The following is a 27,208-nucleotide window of genomic DNA, read 5'->3' on the forward strand; positions in this document are numbered from 1 at the left end:
ATAGAAAATGCTGGATCTGCAACTCTTTGTCCTGCTTTTGAATCCAGCGGTATCTGATGTACAAATCTGTATGAAGTATTCTAAGGAGTTGCGAGTCCTTTTTGGAGCTTTGTTAATTATTCAAGCTCCATGTTCTAAAATTGCTTGTTTTAATGCATTGCTTTATAACCATGAAAAGATTCAAACATGTTTGCCCTCGAGAAATATTTAAGTAAAAAGTTGTGTGGGGGGCTGGGGTTAGGGGGGCAGTAGAGTGAGACATAAACTTGCGCTAATTCTTTGGAAATGTTTTTCATTAAACATACTCAGTTCGTTTAACCGCCTACAAGCTGCAAGTTGGCAACACAATCAAGCTACTCTCAAGAAACAATTTTTTTTTATTGTTTATTGCTCGTTGCCGAGCAGCAGAAAGGGAGAAGAAGAGGAAGACAGCGTTATGATGCCGCTCCTCATAAAGCCCTATTGTGCGCACTCGAAGGGGCTGGGAGGGGGGAGGAGGGGGCGTTCTCGTCGGTGAAGTGTGTACGCGTGTTTGATAAACAGCGCCCCCTAGTGCTTAAAGCAGATGAAATGTGTAGTATACAGTACTTCAGTTCATTTCCTTTGAACTATATTCATGTATAATCACCAACTTGAATAATCTGTTTTTGTGATAAAGGTGCAAAGTTTAGTTTCTGTCAGGAAAAACAGCATTTGGCTGTCAATGTTTGTTTTAGGTTTGTTTTTGTTTTTTGTTTGTTTCTTTGTTGCCCTGAGAAAGAAATCAAATATCCACTGTGATTGAAAATGAGTGTGAATCTGTGTGGAGGCCATAAATGCAGGATGTGTAAGATAAACGTATACAATGATGAGAATGAATTACAGTAGAAACAGGAGAAAAAGAATTAATAAAATCAGAGAAAAATGTTTTTAGATCCTGAAATTAGGATAGCATTTAAAAGAAAAAAGAAAAAGGAAAAAGAAGGGAAAAACCAAAAAAAACATGAGACAGAAAATATCACAAGACTGCACAAATGACACAGGCTGTGTGTGAGAGAGAGACACATGAAACAAAACTAATCTTCAAAGTAACACAGGGAATAAACCAAAGACAAATACTAAACAGGGAGATCAGAAGGATCACAGTAGACATGAAAGAAACAGAGGAACAGTCATTAACAAGACATGAGAGAGAGAAAACTATCAGTAGACTAGTCATAAGGTAAAACCAGGAATCACAGACTCAAAAGCACATAAACTAACACTCACTCACAAAATACTGGAATAATAAAATAATAGTAGGTTTAACCTTGTTTTCTCAAGGATAAAGAAACAACTTAAAATTCTAACATAATAACAGAACTGAAACAAAAACCTAAAGTGAAGTTATTCACAAAATTTTATAGTCCCAGAAACACAAAAACCCAGGACCATGACAACGAGCCCAGAATTGGATTGTACATCACATTTGTTTAAAGTCAGCATTTCACACGTGCTCCTCTATTACCGTAAAATTGTGAGTGTAAAGGAATATCCTCAAGATGTTTGCACACAGTATGCATTCCTTCCACCTACTGATACTGAACAACATCTCTGGAGATGCTTTTATCACACTCCAAGGAGACCTTCGGTGTTTGCGCACACCAGTTCCTAGGCCTTTCTAATGTCACCCACTAAAAGCTCTTTGTTGAGTTTCAGCTAAGATGAGTTAATTACAGAGTGAGACAGAACATTTACAAACACCTTGATGTGCTGAAGGACTGCAGGATCTGGATCAAGTGATGTCCGGGAGTAAAGCGTGTGAGAAAATGTCAGGGTGCTTCGATGGAACTGAGCCAAGCCACAAGAATCTTTATACTGTAAAGATGTTGAGGTTGCACAAGGGGGAAGTCAAGGAATTATATCACAAACATCACAAACGCAACATTATGACCCAATTAATGGATTTATTACAGTACTGCATTAGATAGCTTCAAGTTTAGCTGGACTCTCCCAAAGAAGAAGAATTCCCCACAGTGAGTACTTTTTTTTTTTACTTTGTTGCTTGAGTTTTACTTATGAGTCCTTCTACTTCCTCATTCAAACTAAAAATTTCAAGTCATCTTCTGCAGAGAGCTGTGCATTCCTGAACCAGTGTTTTGAATAATGCGTGAGAGAGAGAGTAACGAAATGAGTAAGAAAGAGAGAGAGAGAAAGCATGGATAGTTACAGTTCACTGTACAGGCACAAGAGCCAAAACTAGAAGAACGAGTTCCTTGTTCGATTCCTCCCCTACCTGCCTGCCCCCCCCTTTGTCCTGATGTTATCTGCAGTGAGGAAAAGGGCAGAATAACAGTTAACGAGTGAGGAGGGCAACAAAAACAACCAGACTGCATGCTTCAATGTTTCAGATGTTTATTTTAATTTGTTTTCAAATCCCCCTACAACAAACAACTTTACATTAAAGCACAGACATTAAGTAAGGGACATTTATTGCACAAGCTTCATCAACATGACCCACACACACACGCACACAAACACACAATTCCATATACACAGCATTGGAATACACTGATTTATTATCACAGTATAATGTTCTCTTGGTTGTCTGGCAGTGGTGAACATGAGTACTTTGTCTGGCTGCGCAGAAAATACAGAATAATAATAATAATATTTTCATGAATATTAAATAAAAGACAATTTTGAGAATTACAATACTCGAACAGTGGTAACAACTAGAACAAGCAGACCCCTTGTTGTTATTATAAAAACATGTCCGGACCACACAGTTTTCTTGTATGATGATTAAAGAGCAGGTTAATTAAACATGAAATAAGCTATTGTCACACCTAAAAGGATAGAACAGGGTGAATGCCAGTCAAAAAACAACATTCATGAGTGTTTACAGAAACGTTAAAAATGAGGGTTTCTGGATTTGATGGCATGATGTTGGTTATGTAAACGTTAACCGCTTTAACCACCACAGAAATTACTGTCACCCTGGTGAAGCTGGATAATGCATGAGGATACTGGTCAAGATGTTTTCGCCAACAAACACACCCGCAAAAGGCACATGGAGTTCAACTTTGAATGAAACATGGCACTGAAACAGAATGACGCTGGAAACTGAACAAACTGATTTCCAACAATCATCCAAAAATTTGTATAAGAAACAATTACTGCCCAGAAAAAAAAAAGTCACCACCTGGAATGAAGCAAATAGTTAGCATCCTTCCATTGGACAGATAGTGAAGTTTCAGATGGCAATAGATTGAACCCTAATTGATGCAGTGAGTAATTTCTCTTTCTTAAAGAATCGTGTGATATCCTGTGGTCGTGAACTTGATTTAATGCCACTTCAGGAGGATAACAATTTAACTCTGGAGCATTGTAAAAAATAAATAAATAAAAGGCATGTCGTCTGATGAGGTCCCTGTTCCAGAGTCATTGGTGCACTGGGGTAAGAAAAGAGGCGGATGAAGTGATGCATACATCATGGCGAATGCCTCGCACGGGGGCAGTGTTATGATCTGAGCAGTTTGAGTTTCAGCAGCATTACTTGCCCAAATAATGACGTCAGCACATGACCTGAACATCCTCCAGGTTTTTTCAGTAATGTTTGTTTCTTTCCTGATAGCACGGTCAGATTCCAAGATGACAATGCCAGGATTTGTCAGGCTCATATTGTGAAAGAGCAGGTCAGGGAACACAAATCATTGTTTTCACACATGACTTGGCCGCAGACTCATTGAGAATCTTTGTGATGTTCACAGTGGCCTGACACTGCTATCATCAAGATCCTGGCAAAAAAAAATTAAAAATTAAACCAACCCTGGATAGAAATAAATGCTGTGATATTCCATAAGCTTATCAAAACCATGCCCTGATGATTGCATGCTGTTATCAAAGCTAAAGCCGGTCCAATAAAATATTAGAATTTGTAATTTTTTTTATTTTTTTATTTTTTTTAATTTGGCCGAGCAGTGTATTTAGCAGGAAAAAATAAATAAATAAAATAAAAAGTAAAACTGTATCTAATGTAAACAGAACAAAAATCCACACTGGGTGGAGTCAGGTTGGTAAAATATGACCCAGTTAGAAGTGTTGTTTCCACTAAAAGCAAAATAGAAGCCCGATGTTACTTTGTCTAAACAACTCATTGTGTCTTGTAGACTCACAGTGATCTTAAAAAAAAAAAAAAAAAACCCAAACATTTATACACCCGATAAAGAAAAAAAACAAAAAACAAACAACAACAGTGTGGCACAGATTAACAGCAAATATTCTCTTAATTCTCTATTTAATAATTCACTTCCAAAAATTATGTATCTCACAGTACATAGTCATAATATTTACTATTCTCTTAAGATAATTAGGTTACTTTTGCTTTCTTCTGAACAGACTTTCATAACACAATAGGTTTGACATTTGGCACAGGATTTAAAATATATAATATTCTGTAAGTTATCAATAAATTAAATTGAATCTACACTGTATAAAAATACATGGCAGGTTATAAACCAATTTTATTTAAGGCCCAACTATGGAAGTTGCTGCAGCTTGTGTGACTGCAAACTGCAACCAGTTGCACTCTGGCTCCTCTGGACTTTTAGAAGAGACAGAAAGCAACGCAAACTCAAGAAAATCCAGCCGGATATCTGCATATTTGCAGTAAAACAGCTGTGAATGACTACATATAATGCTCTTCCCTGACAGAGGCTTACAGAGAAAGTAAACCAGATAACTTAAAATAAAGGTGCTGCTGCTGGCGATGCTATTGGCCAGTATTTTATCTATATATTTATAAACTGGTGATGCATCTTTAGAATAAAGGTTCTTTTTATTATTATTTAATTATCATTTATCTTTCTTTTTCTTCAATCTTGTCAGGGAATGTTGATGCTGAGCATCACTTACACCAGGTGTAGGTGACGCCAGGCCCCCTTTTCTTCTTTTGTCTCCGAGTATATTGACTTCCTGCTCTGCATACAACACTAATCTAAGTTCAGCTCTCTTTTTCACCCCTTCTGCTGTTGGTTTCATGACACAAAAGAGGCCTGCTGAAGTCAGATCTATGTCTGATGCTTGTGAAGGAGGAAGTTGCCACCTTCGTCGTATGTCCAACCACCTATTCTGTTTTCCAGACCATATTCAGAACCTTTACGACCTCCTCATAGATGATGAAAACTATGGCCACATCAAGACATACACGGCCAAGCCGGGGAACTGTTCCTTTATAGAACCTGTAGAGGGATAAAGAAAGAGGGAGGAGTATGTAAGACATTAATTGTTTAGGGTGGAGCCATATTTATCTGCGGTTAGGGTTATATTTTCCAGTATTTTGATTAGTTTTTGTTTTTTTTAATCATTTGGCACATTCTTATTCTTAAAGTGTTTAAGTTTAGATTTTTTCATTCAAGTTCTTTAGAGTAATAAACTAAAGCCAAAAAGCATTTCTTATACAGTGTTGACAGTAGAATCTGTGAAATAAAGAAAGACACATTGTTTTTTTAAAGCTGTGTTGTTTTAAATCAGCTGTGAAACCAACACTACAAGCCAAACCAAACGAAATAAAACATGGAGGTGTACTTACGCTGCCAACCCTTCATATCTCAAGATCTTCATGGCACAGTCCAGCGTGCTTTTATATTTATGTGCTTCTAGACCCTTTAGAAAAAGCAGAAGAGCATTAGTACATCTGTCCACGGGTTGCAAGTTCGTATTTAAAAACACAAGTAAGAAAAAGCGTGTGATTTGTAGCATCTGTTGCATTATGTACCTGCATCCTTGTCTTGATGACATCTAGTGGAGTGTTTCCAAATACACTGGCTGCTCCTGCTGTGGCTCCAAAGAGTCCAGTCACCAGTGGATTTATTGCTTTGTTGGGGTTATCACCTTATGAATGTGACAGAGCAGTATGAAGGGTGGGGTTAGCTCTAAATCAGAGTTAGTTCTAAACTCATTAACATGAAGGATACTAATGTGCTAATTAATTTCACATCATAAATATTAAAAGAAATACTCTCTCTATATATATATATATCAATCTCCACACACTGTATTATTACTATGCAAAACAGCCTTTGGAAACCCAACTGGGGTTCAAAGAACTGCACAATGACCTACAATAACCCTTCAGACCATTTGCAGAGTTGGTCTCTTTTTATTAAATATTGTTTATAGTAATAACAAACCAGCTGTACTCGTGTACACGCACCTTTGTACCAGTTCTTGAGAGAAGTCATCACGAAAAATCGAATAGCCTGGTTGGAGCCTTGCTTCAAGACTGTTGCAGTTAGACCCTGATATGTCCCTCTTAATCCTGTTCAACCCGGAAGCCAGAGGATAAGTTAATAAATCCTTCTTCAATTAAATTAGACAGCACATTGAATAGAAAAGAACCTGAATACCACAGTCCAATCCCAATTTCCAACTTAAGGGCTAAGAACTAAAAGCCTCACAATCTTAACTGACATCACATCTCAGGTGTTTCAGTATGAGAGGCTGTAAATGTTGTTGGAGGGGGAGGGCAGGGGGGCAGTCTGTCTGATGATTTACACAATGATATGAGAGTGAATATTGTTGTTGATGCTTGACCAGGGTCAGTGTTTCCCAGTGCATTACCCTAACCAACCAGCAGATGTCAGGTGAATGTCATGCATGAAGCCCACGTTTACCTTGAGCCCTGATCATCTCTCTGACTCCGTGGAAGAATCCCTTGTATTTGGGGTTGGCTGATGTCTGGTCATGAATGAATTTAACCTTGGGAGATTAAAGACACAAAAATACAGACGATACATTTTACAGATGTGGGAGTGAAAACTGAAGAGGTTTAGTGTAGTTCTCTTACAAAGAATATTTCTCTAAAAAGGTTGGTAACTTTAACCTTCAGTCAGTGGTTTTCAACTAGTTTTACTTCATAAGCCGAAGACACAATATGACAAAAATCATGATGAGAATAATTTATAAGTCATTCTTAACAATTCTTCATAGACTCTGATAAAATTGTTGCTATATCAAACTGTATACAAGCCACAGCCTGCACAGAATGTGGCACACATTATTTTATCTCAGTAATCTTTTAATAATCGCTGGAATCCAAAATTGCAGCCGAAATAGCCGCAGTCTCTCACAGGGCTAAAACAGTGAAGCAGAACACCGCACCCTCTCACATCCGCACAACCAAACCTGTCTTTGAGCTGTGGGAGGAAATCCTCACAGACACAGCGACACACATGCACACTCCCCACAGAAAGGCCCCAGCAGACAAAAATTACAACCAGAAACCTTATTGAGGTTTTTCAGGTGATGTGAGCTCTAACTGCTGCACCATCATGCTGCCCACTTTCTGAAAACGGTCACATTTAACAAACGGTCCATTTAGACAACAGATTATGAACATCCCAAGATGTCCATCTTTGCACTTAAGTCCCTCTAACATGAAGTGATTTTAAAATGCACAAATATCTCTTATCCCATTTAGTAAAATTTCATTATTTGCAGTTCATAATTTATAGATTATAATTCACAGTGGACCTACAAAGGCACCAAACTATTGCACTTTATCTAAGTTTTTATACATTTTCATACATTGACACTGTTGCTCTCTCTATATATTGAGGGTCAGCTCAGATGAGCTTCAGTAACACACCTTGACTGTTTCCATTGGGCAGACCACCAGAACAGCCTCCATGACCCCGGCTCCAAGCCCACACAGCAGGCCTTTGGTGCTGTCCAGTCGACCGGACTCATCCTTGGCGTGGTTACTGAGGAACTCAAACACCCCAAACCTAACAAGTAGGAAAAAAGCCAGCAAAGAATTATGGGAAATGTAGACATAGGAGTGTCTGAGAAAAACAGACTGAATAACAAAGTTAATCTCATTTAATAATTACATGTGGGCAATCTTTGTGATTACACTGTGAACTGTGAAATAATTTCTTCTACAAATACTCAGATTATTTCAGTCTTTCACATGGCAACACTGCAAGTTCAAAGTTGATTTAAGAAATTAAACTACCCACTGTAGTCACGTTTGTTTTTACTAAAATTGAGTAAACTAAATAAATTCAAATAGATAGTAATACTGCAGGCAAAGGTAAGGGTTTTCATGTCTCAGTGAGCACAGATGAAATTAGAAAGCTTCTTCCAACTCAGATTTTTGGAGAAAGCAAACTGCTGTAACAGCCTAATGTGTTCAGGCGTTTTATTTTATCGTCCTGCATCCTCATTAAAGATGAACCAATAAACTGCAGAGTCTCAGTAACCAATGTGTGACCAGCAACAGCTGCCATGGAAGCCAGCCCAGCTACAGAGAGGTGTGGTTTGTGTTTCTCTGCAAATGGTGTGCCAGCAAGTCCTTTGCAAGAAAGGTTATTTATAGATGGAATTGAATTGTGGCGGCGGGAGGACACTGCCTGGTACATTTAGCAAAGAGGAGGGGGAGCACAGACATTAGGTCTTGATGAATGCTTTGTTTTCCTCTCTTTTCTCAGTCTGCTTGAACCATTTACCTGCTGTTGTAACAGGTCTAAAAAATAAAAAAAACTAGACTCGCTTCATCGGATTTTAGTTTTCTTCTCCATCTGCCGTTCTAACCAAGACTTACTTCTACTCATTAACTCTCCACATCTGTTCCTGTCTCACTACTCGCACTGATTCAGATTGCTTTGAAAGACAGGCTCCCCACAATAAACTGAATCCTTAGCAGCACCTAACAGTACATAAACATAAATTCCTGTCTTTTCTCACACCATTTGCTGACTACAAACACTGTTTTAGCTTAGGGCAAATTAAAAAATAAAGCTCTTCCGCACAGCATGCTAGAATGATGGCAGAGCACTTAATGACTAACCTTGTGAAACAAATGCTATTCATTAAAGTCTGCCGAGGAGAAATATGCTACTGTCAGGCTCTCTCCTTTGCCAATTTACTCTATAGCCTCTCCCCAACTCATTTAACAAGTGGACTAAACTTTACAGTCAGAATGTGACACATCGTTTGGCTGACATCCACAGTCACAGATGAGTCATCCTAGATAGTGGACTGCTGCCCAGTCTTCGTTAGGGGGTCGTTTTTATAGGGTCACTTTTTTCTGTCGAGAAGACGAAGGAAAGGAAAGGGAAGGGAGAAGAAAGAATGCTGATGCTGATATGGATGAAGAGCTAAGGAGAGACAAAGGTCAAAAGCTCTCTTGCATGTCCCTCTCTTACCTCCCTGACAACCTTCCAGCATACTCCATGGCACATGAGGGTGCACAGGCAATCAGTTAATGGAATGAGCGGGCTGGAAGAAAAGGAGTGATGGAAAAGACGAAGGGGAAAGAAGATGGAGGAAGTAAGGAAAAAAAAGGCAGGGGTAGAAAAACTAAGCAGACCAAGCAGTGCTTAATAGAAAAGTGTCAAGGTATTCTCCATTAATCAAAACTAACTTTCCAAATCTCAGCAGTTTTTAATTTCTCATATTCATTTTTATTTTTATTTTTTTAAACTCAAGTATTTATTTTCTGCAGTATTTTGAAGTCACTGGTTTTCCCTCTGATCCTTTTAAATATACAGCTTTTGCAGATTTAATTATAACTATAATAATCATTATTATTAGACATTTAAAGGGGTAAGAATCTTAAATGAAAAAGACCAAAAGACATGTAGACAATGGAGACAAAGGCATTTCATACACATTTCTGTATAAAATGTGACCACTTGTATGCAGTTTTAATTTTCAAAGTAGGCTGATCTCAAGAGCAGAAATAGAAGATGACCTTACCCATCACAAAAAGTCAAAATATCCTTATCAGTTTGTTTAGTCTCTTCTATTTCAGTATCAAGTAGAAAAAGCATTTTTGCAGGATCATTTATATGTTTCAAATCTGCTTTTAATTTTGTCCTTTTTGTGATTTTATTAAGAATTTTTAATATTTTTTCTTTAGGGCTGACAAAGTATAAAAAAAGTTAAACAGCTGATTATAGTCAACAGCTAAATGGGTCACAAGCTTAAAAGATTCCTGGCCTAAATGTGTATACACCACAGAGAGCATGTTATACGAATGCTAATATGCAATGTGGCCATTTATAAAGATTTTTAAACTTCACTGCACAGTAGAAAGTGTCCAAAATCCATATATAAATGACATCATATTCCCTTATAACATTTCTATGGCAATAAACGGCTTTTCGCCACCCTGCCATATTCCCTCACAGAAAATTCTCCTTTGAGCTGAAACAAAACCATTCAGACTCACTCTTAAAATGATGCTAAAGGCTGATTGACACACACACAAACATATACACTGTGCATCAGCATAAACACACCCAAGTCTCCCTGTTTGTAACCCTATTGAGACCCTGTCGGAGTTTGAGTGGCATCTTTGCTCCGCCTGGCTGGGCCTGTCTCTCTATTGTACAGACACACGTTACCCTCCAGCATAACACACACACACACACACACACACACACACACACACACACACACACACACACACACACACACACACACACACACTTAGTTTTTTGTTCTTCATTTTAATCGTTTTGCCTCCTATCCCCTCTCTCTTTTCTTTATTTTGTGTGTGTATACATATGTATGTAGAACCATCTTTATGAGGATCAGTTTGAGTTTTAGAACAATGGAGTGAGGACACAGTGAGGAAGTGAAGATTTTTCATTTTCCCACACCCCTTCAAAGGGCTGTTTGAGAGTTAATACTTTCACTTTCAATCTCTGTCAGTCTGCCCCAGGGCAGCTGTGGCTACAACTGTAGCTTGCCTTCACCAGTGTGTGAATGTGAGAATGAATGAATAGTGGTATTGTAAAGCGCTTTGAGGGGTCCCGAAAAGCACTATGTAAAATGCAATCCATTATTATTATTATTATTATGATAAAAGGTAAGAGTTAGGTTTCTATTGGGTAAGGCACTAGGGAGTGTAATATGTCCATAAATGTTCTCACAAAAATAGCTACACAAATATATGTGTGTGTGTGTGTGTGTGTGTGTGTGTGTGTGTGTGTGTGTGTGTGTGTGTGTGTGTGTTCACACTTGTCTGAAGATAAATGTCACTGCTACAAAAGAATAACATAATTATACTGAATGCTAGTGTGGCATTTATGCCTTGCCTTGTGGGTAATGGACTAGAATAATTGGAGTGTGTGAGTTAATGGTTTCAGGTAGAAGGGTTCCTTTCATTCCACGTTCCTTCAGTGCATTTATATTTGTACATATGTACTCTCTACCAGTTTGTGATTATTAGAATATAAGCATGCGATCTAAGATTTTAATCAACAAAGTTAAAAGCAAAAACTTTTTTAGAAAGCTTTGAGTTCAAGTGTCATTTCTGTCTGATATCAAGAAAAATGTCAATGAGAAGAAAGACGGGAAAAAGCTTTAAAAAAATGACACATGGGTTAAATTAAAATGATTCTTATTTTATGTTCTTATTATTATTTATAGAATGATGCAAGCAATCTGAGGAAAGGGTGTATCCCATACATAGCATAAAAGCTGGGTGTAGCTTCTAGGTCTAAAAAAATGAAGCCACTGAGCAAGTAACTTAAACCTCCATTCTATCTAATAGACAGCAGGGGTGATTCCTCACGTTGCAGGTTACTGTTGTATAGAAGTCTATGGGAAAACAGCCCTCAGCTCAGTTGCTCTGTAACCTCAGTAAACACTTTCCTGATGAATTTATGAGCTCAGTCTTTTGTTTCAGAAATGAAGATAGTCTCACTATGCTGTCAATCCACCCTTTGCTCGTCAGGTACTTTCAAAACACCATGACGAAAATGCTCTACCCTAGACCTCAAAACAGGACTTTCATAACAAATGGTCACCATGGCTACCTCTGCCTTTAATGCTGTGTACATGCTCAGTTAATTAACAAAGTGAAGGTATCTAAAATGTGTCCTCTAAAACAATTCCTTCACACTAACTGCTGTGTCATGTGAAAATAGATCTGCTGACCACACATCCTCCTAAAGACAATCAAAAAAGTTTTTTTTAAAACAAACAAACAAAAAAACTGATTTTATACAATGATGATGAGGAAGAAAGGAGAACTAAGAGGGGCAGAAGGAGGAGGAGTATATACAGCATCACTGCGATTCCATTTTTGATTCCATTTTCTTACACCGTAACAAAGTAGAAGTGCAGTAAATCTGCAAGCAGCATTTACTGTGTTGTGACTGTGGACATTGCTCTTTACGTCAGCCATATTTTAACTTAATAAACTGAGAATATTACATCACAAATTATGCTCAAGCAAATGTATTTACCTTGCACATGACAGACCTCTGCTTTATAACATACCTGACAGCAGATTTGGGTATGGATCCATACAGCAGAGAGCTGAGACCTCTGTACAGCCCTTTGATACCGTGACTCTGTACTGTCTGTTTCACACAGTCACCTAAAGCAGGTACACAAGCAGCAAATATTATAGAATGAACATGATATGCATATTTGCATACAACACAGTTTGCTTTCTAATTTTCAAATATAAAAATTCTACAATTTGTCTGTTTTTCAGGCTGAGTGCATTAACCCTTTAGAGAATACACCAATACACTTGTCATTTACACCTCAATCATCAACATCACAAAAGAGCATGTAGCAACAGTAATTAAATATAACATATATATGCCGCAGATAGGCTGAACCTCAGCTGATATTTTCACAAAATCTGGTGTTTTCCTGGCTCTTGGCTGCATCAGTCCAGCAATCAAAGTTCTCCAATGAAGCCAACTGAACAAGAAAAGCAGCAGCTGTCTTGAGTGCTCATTAGCACGGTCTCCAATCCTCAAATCCTCAAATGATATCCACAGATCCTGGGTGTGTTTGTGTACACTCGTATGCATGGATGGCGAGTGTGCATTGGTCTGATCTAAGTCATATAAACAAGCACAGTGACAGCCTGCCAGAATCACTAATGTACCTGGGGATGATGGGTAATTAGATAATGAGCTCCCGAGAGTGTTGCTTTTATTGGATTATTGTATGTTTTTTTTATCATTGTTTATGCTCTCTTGCTGCAGAAATACTGTTTATTTTATTAGGTTTTGCTGAAAATTTGAATAAAAGTAATAAAGAATACCGTTTTTGAGCCTGTAGTAGATGTCTGCCACCAGATTAAATCCTGCACTCCCTGGTCACTTCATTAGGTACACCATGCTAGTGTTTTGACTTGCTCAAATGCCACGAATAGAGTTATGCTTCCAATTTTATAAATATTAACAAAAGCTTAACAGATTCAATAATAAACATAATGTCTGTAAGTACATATCATTGGTGTAAAGCAGTCCATTGATGGGTTGATGAAATGTGTTGCATGTAAAAAAACAAAAATTAAAATGATAACGCAACCAAAAAGAACCAGACAGGATGACATGGGCCGTGCATGCACTGTGGTCATAAAAGGACAGACATGGCCAGGCTGTTTTATGTAAAGCGTTCCATCATCTTTTGTCAACTACCCTAGATTAATCCCAGAAAGTTGATTTTGTGCATCTGGATGTTGAAACTGAAGAAGCCACTTGGATGACTGACGAAGAGTAACAGAATCAACTTTCTGGGATTTCCTTGCCTGGATGATTGAGCATGCATCGAGACATTTTTATCCCATATTAAATTCACATTGTAATTCGTGAGTCTGTTTTCCCCCAATTGAGTTATTGCTATCACTTCTTGTTTTATTCTGATCGTTACTCTTTTTCAGTGTGTAGTGTTTAGTTGTCTTTCTCCTCCTTATTTTCACCTGTCTCTCAATACCCTGCTGTGTCCACATATGCTAATTACCCTCATATTTCTGTTACTGCCCCTGTGTGTCTAACAGTTTTTGAAGTGCTATGAGTTTTGAGTTCCTCTAATCAGCCTAAATAAACGTTTGCCTTCTGTTTACATCTGCCTGCTGATGAGTCTGTCCTCTTCTCTCATAATTCATGTGACTCTTGGTTTGAACTTCAGGAGGTTGGCCATATTTACATGCTCAAATGCACTGAGCTGCTGCTATGTGATTAGCTAATTAGATGTTCACATTAATGTGTGACTGAACAAGCATATCCAATGAAGTGGCTGGTGAATGAATTCCACTCATTTTACACTATTCCACTCACTGCATACAAACCTATTCCTCTATATTTTGGTGGATTGGCCTTCTCATCCAGCTGTAACTGGGTCTTGACATACTCTGTGGGAAAGGTGATGCAGATCTCTATGCCACCTGCGATTCCACCTGGAAACACAAAAGAAATCAGACCCAATCATCATTCATTCAGAGAACATACAAGAACTGCCACAGACAAAAGTGGCACCAATTTAAAAGTGAACACTGAAGAAAGAAAACCAGCTGCTGTGTCTGTTTGGGTGCAGCCTTACTTAGACTGCTGCTCCCCTTAAGAATTACAAGGTACGCCATTACATCATGGATCATTACAGTGACTCCACAAATGGCTCTCCCTCCATAAACATTAAAAGCGCTGCTGTAGAGGGAGGAAGAGTAACGAGCTGGGCAAAAATGAATCAACTGTTCCTGTCTCAATGAAGAATGAATAAACTAGAAGGAGGTTGTGCAAGAAAATTCAGCTGCCACTTACACGTTTGACTATTTTCTTTACCTAAAGCATTAAATGAGTGTTTGGAGAAAGAAAAATAGGCAGAAAGAAAGCAAGAAAAGGGTGATTCTTAAGTGATTCTTGCAGGGTTTGGCCTGAAACCAGCCAAAGACAGTGAGTTACTGCAAGTAGATGAGGACAAGTGTTCAAAGCCAAAGAATAACACAGATGAGTCACAAGGAAAGGAGGAGGGATGGAGAGACGGTTGACATTAATTAAATTATCCACGGCCTACAGGGAGGGGTTCCATTACCGAGGCCAAGACCCTCCATTAACTCAATGACACAGATGAACACACATGAACAGCGTGCACGAGAGGCACAAGCAAGTCACGGGTTTACACAGACACTTACAGAAATTAGTGCTTGAAAAAAAAATCTAATCAGAAATGAGAAACCTCTTACAGTAACACATCTAAATTTGAGCAAAGACCAAAACAATTTCCCCAAAGACCACAGGAATCCAACACAGTGAAAATCAAATCATCTCACTCAAAGTGAAGTACTGACGTCATACAAAGTGCAGGAAATGGACATTTTAAAATCAATATTGGGTGTGACGACCATTTGCCTTTAAAACAGCATCAACTTTTAGCATTAGTTGACTCACTCGTGCTGGGACACCAGGAAAATGTGAACAAAAGAAAGCATGTATTTTCACCACTATTTTTGACAACAAAATACATTTTAAGAATGCAAAATCATGACGTTTTCACGTTGATATATTGACCATAACAATGAGTAACATGAGGGTCCCCGTAATCAGATTCTGTAAATATGGGAGAAATATTTAGTGGGGAAACCTTCCTGGTTTCCAGTCTAGTTTCTAGCCTTTAGTTCAAGTACTAGTCACCATTTATGTGCATGCTGTTGACCTTTGAGCTTCAAGTAGGTGCCTCTTAAAGAAAAACTTAGCAGCACATGTACTTTTTTCACAAACTTTGTGGTGTTTATGTTTCATTGAATCTACTCTTACATCCACATTTGCCTGGTACATGTCACTGAACCTTAAAAAAATAAAAGTAGACTGCAAGGTATCATCAACGTGTGCAGCAACATTGCACATGAGCCTAGGACTTCCAAGAAGCCCAGTCAGTCGTGGCTGATCTTGGCCCTTTTTCTGAGGAGCTCACGTTGCTTCTGTTTGACTTCAGACACAGTATACCAACACAAATGGCAAAGACTAAACCTTATCTGCCTCGGCTGCCACTGGCCTTTTAAATGACACACTAACTTTATAATAATCCTACTTTATTCTGGACTTCTACATTTTTAGTAAGTTTTCATGTTTCACTTGTTGTTTATTTAAGACTGCGTACTTGAAACCCTCTGTGCGACTTCTTCTGACTGTACAACAAATTGCCCATTAAGGTAGATAAAGGCACGTTTGGTCCTTGAATGTTTAATCCACCAACTATGAGTTAAACTTTTTATTAGCTTTAATATTTTATGTGCTTTTATAAACAATGACCCGGAAACAGGTGATTGTTAATTAACTTTTCAGCAACATATTTCATTATTAGCAATTTTCCATTTAGCTGCCCTTGATTCTCAGGAGTCTGCTAAGCCGAATGCCAATGTAGCTGCCCATGCTAAACCAAATTCTAACCTCATCTCTAAAATCAAGCATGACAAACTGTCCTCAGATCTGAAAGCCAAACACAAGATCACCACACACAGACAGACATACATTTTAATCAGGAGGCTCGTGAGCTGTAATGCTGCTAATCCTGCTGGAGTAGTAAGTAATCGTACGCCAGCTGAGGTGTAACAGAAATCACATGAGCTTTACAATACTCCATTCAGCGACATCCATCCTGATCCAGGATCAGTGGCCCAGTGTGTCTTGGATAGAAGACTAAACAATCAACATTATTCTTCTGCTTTGTGCCAAGACGTCTCTGCATGTAAAACCAACCAGCACTCACTCAGAACACAGCGACTCAGCAGCAGAGACAAACACAAGATCAATCCTCATCAGACACAGCGCCTGCGGAGGAGAAGCTGCCCGTTTGTCTCCTAGTCCATTTTGCAGCATATACCCAGTACTGAGGCACACACGTGCCTCTACACACATTTACAGATGACACCCTAAATGACTCCTGTGAGCTGCCAAAACTGGGTTACATGAGAAAAATGGCCATTAATCTTTATCTTCCCGGGCTCGCTCTCCCTCTCCTGCTCTTAATTTTTCTCTCGGCAGCACCTTCCTTCCTCTCTCCTCATCCCCCCACTACTCTTCTTCACTCTGTGTCATAAAATCGATGCATCGATATGGATTTCTGACACTTAATATTACAAGAAAGAAAATTGAAAAGAGTAAGCTGAACCCAGAAGAGGGTAAAAAAAAAAAAAAAAAAAATGGAGTCCCTGATACAAATATGCTTCTACATACTGTTAAAAACTTAGACTAAACAGCAGTTTATTAAATCAGACACAGATGTGCCATTTCAAGGTAACACTGTCACTCTCTGGGCAGAGAAGATAAATTTACAACTTAATCAACACCTCTCCGATTTCACAGATGGGCCCTGCACAGTTGAATGCCTGCATAGCCAAAAATGTGTGAGACATAAATCTCAGAATTATATGCATATGAGGCAAGAATACACTTTTGTAACACTTTCAGGATTTCCCTGAAACTTTTGATCCTGGTTGCAGGAATCTCCTTCCATTCAGCTACACCGGTGCTGTGACTAGGCTCAATCAGCCATCTGGTTTCAAATTCATTCCAAATTAATTAATTCACACCAAATTAGAACTAGACCACAAACCAGACCAGACAGCCACCTGGTGCTGAAACATTTGCACATTTATAATTATTACAGCAATCCGCCCAGACACTGTTAGCTATACAGTTACCTTTTGCTTTCTTGCATTTTAGTTTTCCTGGTGTTGAAAAAAATAAGGATACAGTGTGTTATGTTGTGTGTTTTGCTCATCCAAGGTTGCATTTAAATGAATTTAAAACCTGAGATGTACCAATTTTTTTTTTTTATTTCCTGATATTTACAATCTTAGAATTGAAAGGCAGTTTTCTTTTTTCACATGACTATGTATAAAAATCCTTACCAAAACACAGTTTGTTCACAATTATAGACGATAAAGAAAAGGGTTGCATCCATAGAAATGAAAAGATGGAATAGTTAAGGAAGGTTTCTTTTATATAAGAAATGTTGGCACACCCAAAGAGGTTTTGTGCTTTTTCCCCCCAGAGGGAAATCACCAAGATTGTAGTACAAATTTTTTCAGACATTTTGACAAGCGAACATCATTTCACTTGCAGAAATAATAAGATTTCTGTTAATTAATGTAGCACAGGCCTGCTATCTTTATTATATGTGGTACAATAGTGCTCAGTCACCTCCAAAGGTCCATTTAAGCCAGGAGAAACCCTTTAGGTGCTTATTGACTTATCGCTTAAATGACCCACCATTTCAACTCCACCTACTTTTGAACTCATTCTTTATGTACACATTGACCAACTGAGATTAACGAATGAAAAATCCACACATACACAAATTGACGTCCATTGTTTGTAGTACAGAGAGACACAGAGGAAGCCAGGTGAGAAGACAGCCAGGCAGCCAGCTGACAGGGAAGAGCAGCTTCTGAAATCCTGTCCTGTCTGCTATGGTGACTAATGAGCACCCAGCACATCTGGTGCACTAAAAAAAAAAAAAAAGAAGAAGGAAAAAAACAAACAAACAACTTCCTTTTTAGTTAGGAAGACCTGGCAATGTGGCATGTTTTACATATATGGGAAGTACCGTTTCTATCGGTATTTATATTTTTTTCACTAGCAGTATAGGGTTAGCTCTTCAGCCTGCTGCACTAAATCACTGATGCAGTAAAAGTTAAAGACAATAGAACACACCCAAAATAATCTGTGTCGGTCTGTGTGTTTTGCATCAAAATGTATTATTAATTCGGATGTTCTTCATCAGGATGGTTATCGGTTACTTCCAATTCTCTGGTGGGGAGAAAACACGGGAAAGAGTCTGAGGGAAAGATGTTCTTACGGTCAAATCTCCAGTCAACATGAAGAACGTAGCCAGAGGACTGATGCACTTCAAACAGGAGGTGTCATATTAGTAGTGCTGCGATATTTCTGTTTGACTTGCGCAAAAGATGAAAAGAATAATTCATCTGACGTCTGGCCTTTTAGGCTTCCTCTGTCCTGGATAACACTCTGTAATTCTCCACTGATGCTTAATTATATGAGGGGGATGTTGATTAATTTTACATAGGAGTCGATTCAACTGCCTAGAACCCTGCAGCATGAAGGCTGTACTCTTCTTTACATGAGCAGAGCAACTACGCACAGGTTGTTGTGACAAGCTGTACATCTGGAGACAAGGCTGAATTTGTATTAGTTATGTATTTATGTTGAATGACAACCAACTTTCAGCATCGGTTAAAGTAACGTTTGCAACAGTGTCAAAAAGGCATTAGGTTGTCTACGATGAAACAACTTCTCAACCAATCTTTGACCTCAGGAAACAGCTTCCTGATGAGTTTATGCTCTCACTTGTTTGATACAACACAATGCATGGCCCCAAATGGAGACAGAAAGGGGGATTGAAGGGGACGATCTTGGCTGTCTTTACATAGACTGCTAATTTCCTGCTGTATAAATGTTCTGTACTCTCTGATTTCTCAGTGATTCCCAGCCTTCATCTGTGATCCCTGGCCCCAATGTAGCTTTGATACTGAACTAATGGCTTTAAAATGGAAAGCAGTGTCAGAACAGCTTTGTCACTCTTTCATACAGAGTCTATGTTTACAACACATTTAGATCGTGTGTGTTCTGGCATCTTTACGCTCATTGTTTTATTTTATTGCTCTCTTTAGTGTGCCTTCCAGATGCAGGCAGCTATTTTTAAAAGCCCTGTACACAGCAAAGGACCAAGAGCAGACAAAAGTTATAGGTATCTCCACATACTGGAAAATTTTGCCACTAAGAGCCGGATATTTCCCTCAGGACCTGTCTGAGGAAATAGGATATGAAGGCCTTTAAATTATTGTTTTGAGCTAGCCATTTTTCATCAGGGTATTTTTGAACCCAACACATTAGTTGTAAATTAATTACCCTGCTATAATTAATATATCATATTTAACTTTGACACAAATTTATAGCAGCTTCATGTTGATGCTGAGTGATCTCTTTTTTTTTTTTTTTTTTTTTTTTTTAAACAATGTGGTACTAAATCAGATCTGCAAAAAAAATCAGAAACACAATGGCAAAAACAAAACGTGTAATATTAAGCTGACATTAAACTGGCGCTCTGTATTTTAAATTATTGCAATCTTTTTTCTGTGATGTTTATTCGCGTGAGCGGGAGTGCAAGCTGTTACAGTGGGGTGGCTGGGGGTTGAACAGACGAGTGCACTGTGAATTATTGTCTCGCCTCCTGGTACTCAGGGTCTGCAAGCAGCAACCACAATGGATGGGAGGGGACACTGTGTGTCGCCTGTGACGCGAGGAAACGGGGAGTAAGCCACAGTTTGATGAGCCCTCTGAGCCTGAGAGCAGACAGCCACTCAGAAACCTTAACTGGCTGCCCCGAGGCTGGAGCGAGAGTGATGGAGGAGAGGAGAAGAAAGGGGGAAAGGAGGAAATGTGATATTAAAACTATCAGAGAAATACCCAATCTATCTAGGAAAGCAAGAAAAAAAAACCTTCCTCATTCTTACTGCGGCTCTGAGTCCGCTTCGCCAGTACAAAAAGGTTATTAATAAAAGCTACAACAGCACATGAAATCACAACAGCCTGTAAACCAGGACCAGAGAGGCATTTAGATCGCGCTCTCCCTGAGGCTTCACACAGATAAAATTCTCCCTCCTGTCGTGTCTCAACTTCAGTCATCACCAGTGGCTGTGGAGAGAGGAGCTGAACAAACCAATGGGAGCAGAAAAGAGCTCAAAGAAAAGAAAAGAAAAAAAAATAAATAAATACCCCGCTTCTCTCAACCAGACTATGCGGGCTCGCTAAGCCATTAAGCTTTGACCTTCTGCTTCTTGCTTTGTCTTCTTTTGAGCCTTTGGCCATTTATGTGAGTGACTTTCTCTGTGTACACAGACATACTGTTAACCAAGAAGGATACAAAGTAGCATTAGCATGGCAGAAAACCAAAAAGAAAACCTAGTTAGGACTGTTTAAACTATTATCTTTCCTTTTGGTATCTCACGTCAGAATCACACATTTTATATCTACTGCTGAGTCATCCTGTGACGCTCTGATGCACCTTCATTTCTAAACTGTAGACAGAGAATGATAAGTCGCTGGTTTCTACACAGGATGCACAAAGTTGAGACAGAATGCAACTGTGCGGCTGTTGCAAAACTAGACAGACAGGCCTGACTTGAGCTAAACAGCTAAGGGAGCAGGGTACAACACTGGGCCATATCCAGTCAATCAGGCTGCACAGGAGTGATGGGGGAAGGCAAAGATCTCACCACGACCTCTTTTCCATTTCTATGCAGCTGACAGGACATGAGATTTTTTTCCTCCTCCTCTTACTCCACCTCCCACCCTAACACAAAATCTTACACTATTTGGCTGTTTTTGAATTGACAGCTTCATTAGTCAGACTAGTGACACGATTCAAACTGATATAAATTAGCTTTAATGTGCACAGGAAAAAAATACCTAAATAGCCTTAAATGTGAATCAGAGGTTCCCAGTTCCCAGTTCCAAAATAGTTGGGAAGCTGTGTAATATCTATTTATTTATTTATTTATTTATTTATAAGTGACTTATGTATGTATGTATGTATATATATGTATATATTGTACTATTCTTAGTTAGCGTATTGTCTGTCTTGTCTTAATGTTGGTTTAAAATGGAGCACTGTAACAAAAAATAATTTCCCCCAGGGATCAATAAAGTATTCTGATTCTGATTCTGATATACAAAAAATACACAAAATGCAATGGTTTGCAAATCTCATTACCATATTAAACCCATAGTTTATTCACGGTAGAACATGAAAAAAGGTTTAAACTTACCATTTTAAGAAGAAACTAAGGTCATTTTGAATTTGATGGCAGCAACACATCCCCAAAAAAGTTGAGACAGTGCCAAATGCTCCAAAAGTTCTAAACTGATAAAAGGTCTGGACTGCAGGACTGCCCGCAGTTCAGCACCCAGGCTCTTCTAATATGAAGCCATGCTACTGTAATAGATCCAGTACAAGATTTAGCATCGTCTTGATGAAATTTGTATGTATGACCCCACGAAAGGGTATGTGGATGTGTCAATACCATTGCTAATACCTCTCAATGGTATTGATTCCTCTAATCAGAGAACAGTTTTCCACTTGTCCCCAGAGAAGACATAGCGTTTGTGGACCATGATCACATATAGCTTCTTCTTCTGCACGAAAGACCTTTAGGCGCCATTTGTGTTCACAGATAATGATTTCTGGAAGTGCTCCTGAGCTCATGAAGATCACAGGCACCCTCAGATTTTCGGCCTCGTCCCTTTCACACAGATTTCCCCAGATTCCCAGGATCTTCTAATAAGCACTGTAGATGACGAGATAATCAAATTCTTCACAGTTTTATATTACTCTGAAATTGTTACACAATTTCTAAGATACTCTTTTTTTTTAATCCAGTCTTTTACTGGCCTGTTGTTAATTACTGCAAAATGTTTCTCCAGCTATTTCTTTGTATTGTCACTTAATTTACCAGCCTTTTGTGTAGCCAGTCACAACTTTTTGGAGGTGTGTTGCTTACATAAAGTTCAAAACGAGCTAATATTTTTCACAACATTCTAAGATATCTCATATTAAAGCTTTAACGTGTTTTCTATGTTCTACATTAACATTGCATTCTGTTCTTATTTACAATTTACACAATATCCCAACATTTTTGGAACTGAGGTTGTAACTTATCACATTTATATTTATTTAAAGTATTTAAAAAAAAAAACAGAAGGTTTTGGCGCGTAGGCTGGAAAATATCTTGCCCTCAGTTATATCCGAAGATCAAACAGGCTTCATTAAGAATCGTTACTCTTATTCCAATATCCGCCGACTATTGGATGTATTATACACCCCTTCCAATCAGGGTCCTGAGTGCATTCTCTCCCTAGATGCGGAGAAGGCATTTGATCGGGTAGAGTGGAAATATTTATTCACGATCCTAGATAAATTCAATTTTGGATCGAAATTTATTTCATGGATAAGGTTATTATATATGTGCCCTAACGCTTCAGTTTTTACTAATTCCATACAGTCGCGGCCTTTCAACCTCCAACGAGGAACCCGTCAGGGATGCCCCTTAAGTCCTCTTCTTTTCAATCTGGCTATAGAACCACTCGCCATTGCACTCCGCAGCTGTGGGGAGATCAATGGGATCCGGAGGAAAGGTGCTGACCATAAAGTATCCTTGTATGCCGATGATCTTTTAATTTTTATTTCAAACCCCAAAATATCTGTACCTGCAATGTTATCCATACTTCGCCAATTTGGCCAGTTTTCAGGATACAAGCTCAACCTATGTAAAAGTGAGTTGTTTCCTGTGGATGGAGGGGCACCAGTGTTTGACTATACTACCCTCCCCTTTAGAATAGCAGGGAATCAATTTACATATCTAGGTGTAATTATTACAAGGACACATAAATGTCTCTTCAAAGCGAACTTCCTTCCTCTGTTAAATAATGCAAAAAAACATCTGGCACAGTGGTCCCCTCTCTCCACCTCTTTGGTGGGAAGAATCAACTCAATCAAAATGAATATACTTCCTAAATTTTTGTATCTCTTCCAATTGTTACCAGTATTTATCCCCAAATCCTTCTTTGATTCCTTGGACTCAATTATCTCATCTTATATATGGAGGGGTAAACGCCCTCGATTGAACAAGGCTCAACTCCAAAAACCCAAGAGTCGTGGAGGCCTGGCACTGCCTAACCTTCGATATTACTATTGGTCAGCAAACATGCGCTACATTATATCTTGGCTTTACTTCCACAACAAGGGTAATTGCCCATCCTGGGTGCTCATGGAGTTGAACTCGCCCACAGGCTCTTCTGTCCTGGCCCTGATTGGATCTTCACTCCCCCTTCCCCCAAACAAGACAATCGATAACCCAGTTGTCTGGCACACGGTGAGGGTGTGGGCTCAGATGAGGAAGCATTTTGGATTAACAGGTTTCTCCCTTCTAAGTCCAATTCTTTCTAACCCCCTTTTTCAGCCATCACTATCTGATCCTATATTTCGAGATTGGCATGATAAGGGCATTACATGTTTCAATGATCTATTTTTTGACAATACTTTTGCATCTTTTGCCCAGCTTTCTGAAAAATTTAATCTCCCACGTACACATTTTTTCAGATATTTGCAGACCAGACATTTCCTCCAATCTCAGATTCCAAACTTTCCGGTAGCACCAGCTGCAAGCCCAGGGGATATGCTCCTCACCCTAATCCCAACACGTAAAGGGTTTATCTCTCTTATTTATGACAGGCTGGTGAGCATGAACGGTTCTTCGATAGATCGGATTAAAACGGCCTGGGAACAAGATTTAAATCAGTCCCTGTCTATGGATACATGGGACTTAATACTCAAATTAGTTAATTCCACGTCCCTATGTGCCCGCCACTGTCTTTTACAATTTAAGGTTGTGCATAGGTTCCATCTCTCCAAAGTCAAACTATCCCGTATGTATCCGAACGTTGACCCTACCTGTGATAAGTGTGGGAGTGCGGAGGCTTCCCTTATTCATATGTTCTGGAAGTGCCCTAGCCTCGAAGGATTCTGGAGAGATATATTTCAGACCTTATCCCTACTTGTTGGACACCATATGGATCCTGACCCTTTAGTTGCGCTTTTTGGCACCACTGGAGAGGCTGATGCACGGTTGACCTCGTCACAGCGTTGCATGCTCTCCTTCGCCTCCCTTGTAGCTAGACGTACAATCCTCCTAAGATGGAGGGGTGCCCCTTTGCCCACCCAGGCTCAGTGGCTGAGGGACCTTATGTACTATCTGAGCCTTGAAAAGATCCGGTATGCGATTAGCAACAACAGCGGTAAGTTTTACAAGGTGTGGGGGCAATTCCTGAAATACTTTTCCAGCCTCCAGGCTACAAACCCGACTTCCAGCATTGCTCAGTAAATCCTCCCCCCTTCTTCTTCTTTTTATTTATTTACTTATTTATTTATTTATTTATTGTTAGTCGTTTGTGTGTTTTTCTTATTTTGTTTTTGATTTATCTGTGATGTTGTTTTTATTTGTTTGCTTCTTTTTTCTTGCTTTGTTTGTTTGGTTTTTTCCTTCCTGGTCTGAGGGATAGGGGTTCTAAGTGTTGTGGGTAGGGGATAAACTGCTGGAAGCAATTATAAGACATGTGAGTGTGTCATTAATCTGTATTCTGATATTTCAGTTTTAACAGTCGCTGTGAAACTTGCTTGTTTGGTGTTTGTCAATTCTGCGTGTATTTGCTTTTCTTTGTTGCTTCAACTCAATAAAAATATCTTTGAGAAGAAAAAAAAAAAAACAGCAGCTGGTGTTTTTAAATCTACAATCAAAAAGAATTCCTTCAGAACTATAAAACATTCAGTATGCGACAACTGCAGCAGCTCAGGGTTGAAAAATCAGTGTGAGTGCTGCCAAATATCAGCATGTAGCCTTAATACAGGAGCACCTCAGAGAGGCTTTTCATCAGCCGGAGCTGCTGCAGCCTGATCATCATCACACAGGGAGGTCGAGGGGTTTTGGAGGGGAGGGGGCAAAAGGAGACAACTCGGTACAACTCAAGTCTTGTTGAATAGTAAGTTCACCAGTTGATCTAGATATCAGTTGTTTGGAGATAATCAACCATTAATGGCCTTTTTTAAATTAGATGTTAAACCATAACTCCCAAAAAACTCAACATTGATTGATAAACCATTCAAATAATTGTCAGTTGCAAGTATTGAGTTAAAAAAAAAAGACAGAATACATACAAAAGTAAAAAATATGTGTAAATTTCTGAGTGCAAAACCTCAGGTGATGAGATCTGCTTAAAACGCCCCCCAAAAAGAGCAAAATGTAAATATGTACAGTTTCAAGAAGACTAGTGGTGTACTTTAATGAAGAACATACAGCCTGAAGCCATCTCTTGTGCTCTGATGGCCCACTGCACAAACCCGAGACTCTAAATGGCTCAAGTGTGCGTGGACGACTGCCCACTGCGCATTATGTTAAGTGCAGTGAAGGTGATCTTTAGATAAGTAGGATAAAAATCAAGTCAGTGCAGTGGGTCAAACTGACCTAACCATGACAGCACAGATGGATTTGATAGCACCGAAACACCGAAGAATAAAATCCTCCTTTTGTAGAAGATTCAAGCAGCACCAGATTAGAGTGGCTTAAGACATACAGGCTATAACTTTGTTTAAAGATCGTTTCCTTCAATCTTACGCTCTACTGCCTAAACTGAAGCTGGGACACATTAGTGCAACTCCACTTACTCACGTCCATGCAAGAAAACGTGTGACGTGTCATTTAAAAGGAAAGCTTTTATCGGAAATACAAACCAGTGTGGTACTCCTTTGGCTCATAATAACTTCTTCTAATCCCAACATAGTGACATTTCTGCAAACTGTAGCGCGTCTTTGCTCGCTGACTTTTTTTAAACCTCCCTGGCTTCTGACTCGACAAAGTTTTGCTTCATAGCACAGCCAAGTAGAAAGAAAGAGGCGTGGATGCTTTCTTGAACTGTGACTAACACTAGAGTGGCATTGTGTCCATGTGAGACTTTTCCGTGTGGATTGTGATGCGCTTACCTGCCAGAATCGCTTTTCCCGGATGAGTTAATTTCGCTTTCCCAGCCGGTGCCGCTGCCGCCAGACACCGCGGTCTGTGAAAGGGGCTGATAAAAGTGCCTTTACCCTGCATAGTTACCAGATTAAACGCAGTAAAATTCTAAAAACAAAGCTTCCAGTCTAGTGTGGCTCGCAGTTTTTTCTTTTAGTTTTTGTTTTTTTTTTTCTTTTCCAAATAGAGTATAGTAGCGCAACACCTGGGCGCCTTCAGTCTGAAGAGCTTTCCTGGATTCAGGTGGAGACTCCGGCGGATCTCTGTGTTGACAGTGGGCGGATACTGGAACTGTCAAGGAAGTTGGGATCTTCTATATCCAATAAATGTTATCTGTAACCATGGAAACCCCGTGTCACGACGATAGTACGTAAGAGAGCAAAGCAAGCCGGAAGCACAGAAAGGGGCGGATAAAGACTTGTGTCCGTGTATCCTGCTGAACTTTATAATGTCCAATTAAAGCGAATGAACTTCAACATCCGCCGAGCGGTCAGTGAACGTTACACCGGTTGTGTAGCTGTAGCTGTAAGAGCGCAAAGTGAGAGACCGGCCACTTTTCCCCCACACACAACAGCGAAAAAGGGCGGGGCACAGCCTCGCCTCACTGTTTTCCTCCAAACAGATGATTACAGCTGAGCGAGGAAAACAGAAATAGGCTAAATGAGTCCTTTGTTATTGTCTGCTGTGAAAATGGTGAGCATTTTTGACTTCGCCGGCTAGTTACAGGTCCAGATAGTCCAACCACACCCTCTCCAAACAAAGAGGCTCGGAGGCACAGACAGAAACCATCAGTCAGATAAATGACAGCTCGGTTACCAAAATGTCAGAGTCCAGCGGAGGATGGAA

At 39.3% G+C, this 27,208-nt stretch overlaps 1 protein-coding gene across 2 annotated transcripts; it reads right to left on the bottom strand.

The window, feature by feature from the left end:
• Nucleotides 1–2,356: 2,356 nt before the first annotated feature.
• Nucleotides 2,357–26,899, bottom strand: LOC309718663 (tricarboxylate transport protein B, mitochondrial). Of its 2 annotated transcripts, XR_014280052.1 has the most exons (10): nt 26,332–26,899; nt 14,072–14,179; nt 12,259–12,358; nt 7,610–7,748; nt 6,636–6,720; nt 6,176–6,280; nt 5,738–5,853; nt 5,552–5,625; nt 4,876–5,201; nt 2,357–3,758 (listed from the first exon to the last, which is right to left on the bottom strand). XR_014280052.1 is itself a non-coding variant. In XM_082554128.1 (9 exons), exons 1-9 carry the CDS (start codon nt 26,441–26,443, stop codon nt 5,087–5,089), a joined length of 954 nt encoding a protein of 317 aa, XP_082410254.1. In that variant the 5' UTR covers nt 26,444–26,899; the 3' UTR covers nt 2,357–5,086. The 2 variants fall into 2 exon arrangements, 1 of the variants encoding a protein (XP_082410254.1); XM_082554128.1 differs by having other exon boundaries at nt 2,357–5,201.
• Nucleotides 26,900–27,208: the final 309 nt, after the last annotated feature.

This window comes from Aulonocara stuartgranti (genome assembly GCF_965226115.1).
Source record: "Aulonocara stuartgranti genome assembly, chromosome: 12".
NCBI classification, from domain to species: domain Eukaryota; kingdom Metazoa; phylum Chordata; class Actinopteri; order Cichliformes; family Cichlidae; genus Aulonocara; species Aulonocara stuartgranti.

Bases quoted from the DNA above. Each gene is read 5' to 3' on its own strand.
- LOC309718663 (XM_082554128.1), bottom strand. From the start codon at position 26,443: ATGCAGGGTAAAGGCACTTTTATCAGCCCCTTTCACAGACCGCGGTGT. The intron at 14,180-26,331 runs GTAAGCGCATCA...TTGTGTTTCCAG, and splicing joins GGGAAAAGCGATTCTGGCAG to GTGGAATCGCAGGTGGCATA. The intron at 6,721-7,609 runs GTGTGTTACTGA...TAATCTCCCAAG, and splicing joins GCCCAATGGAAACAGTCAAG to GTTAAATTCATTCATGACCA.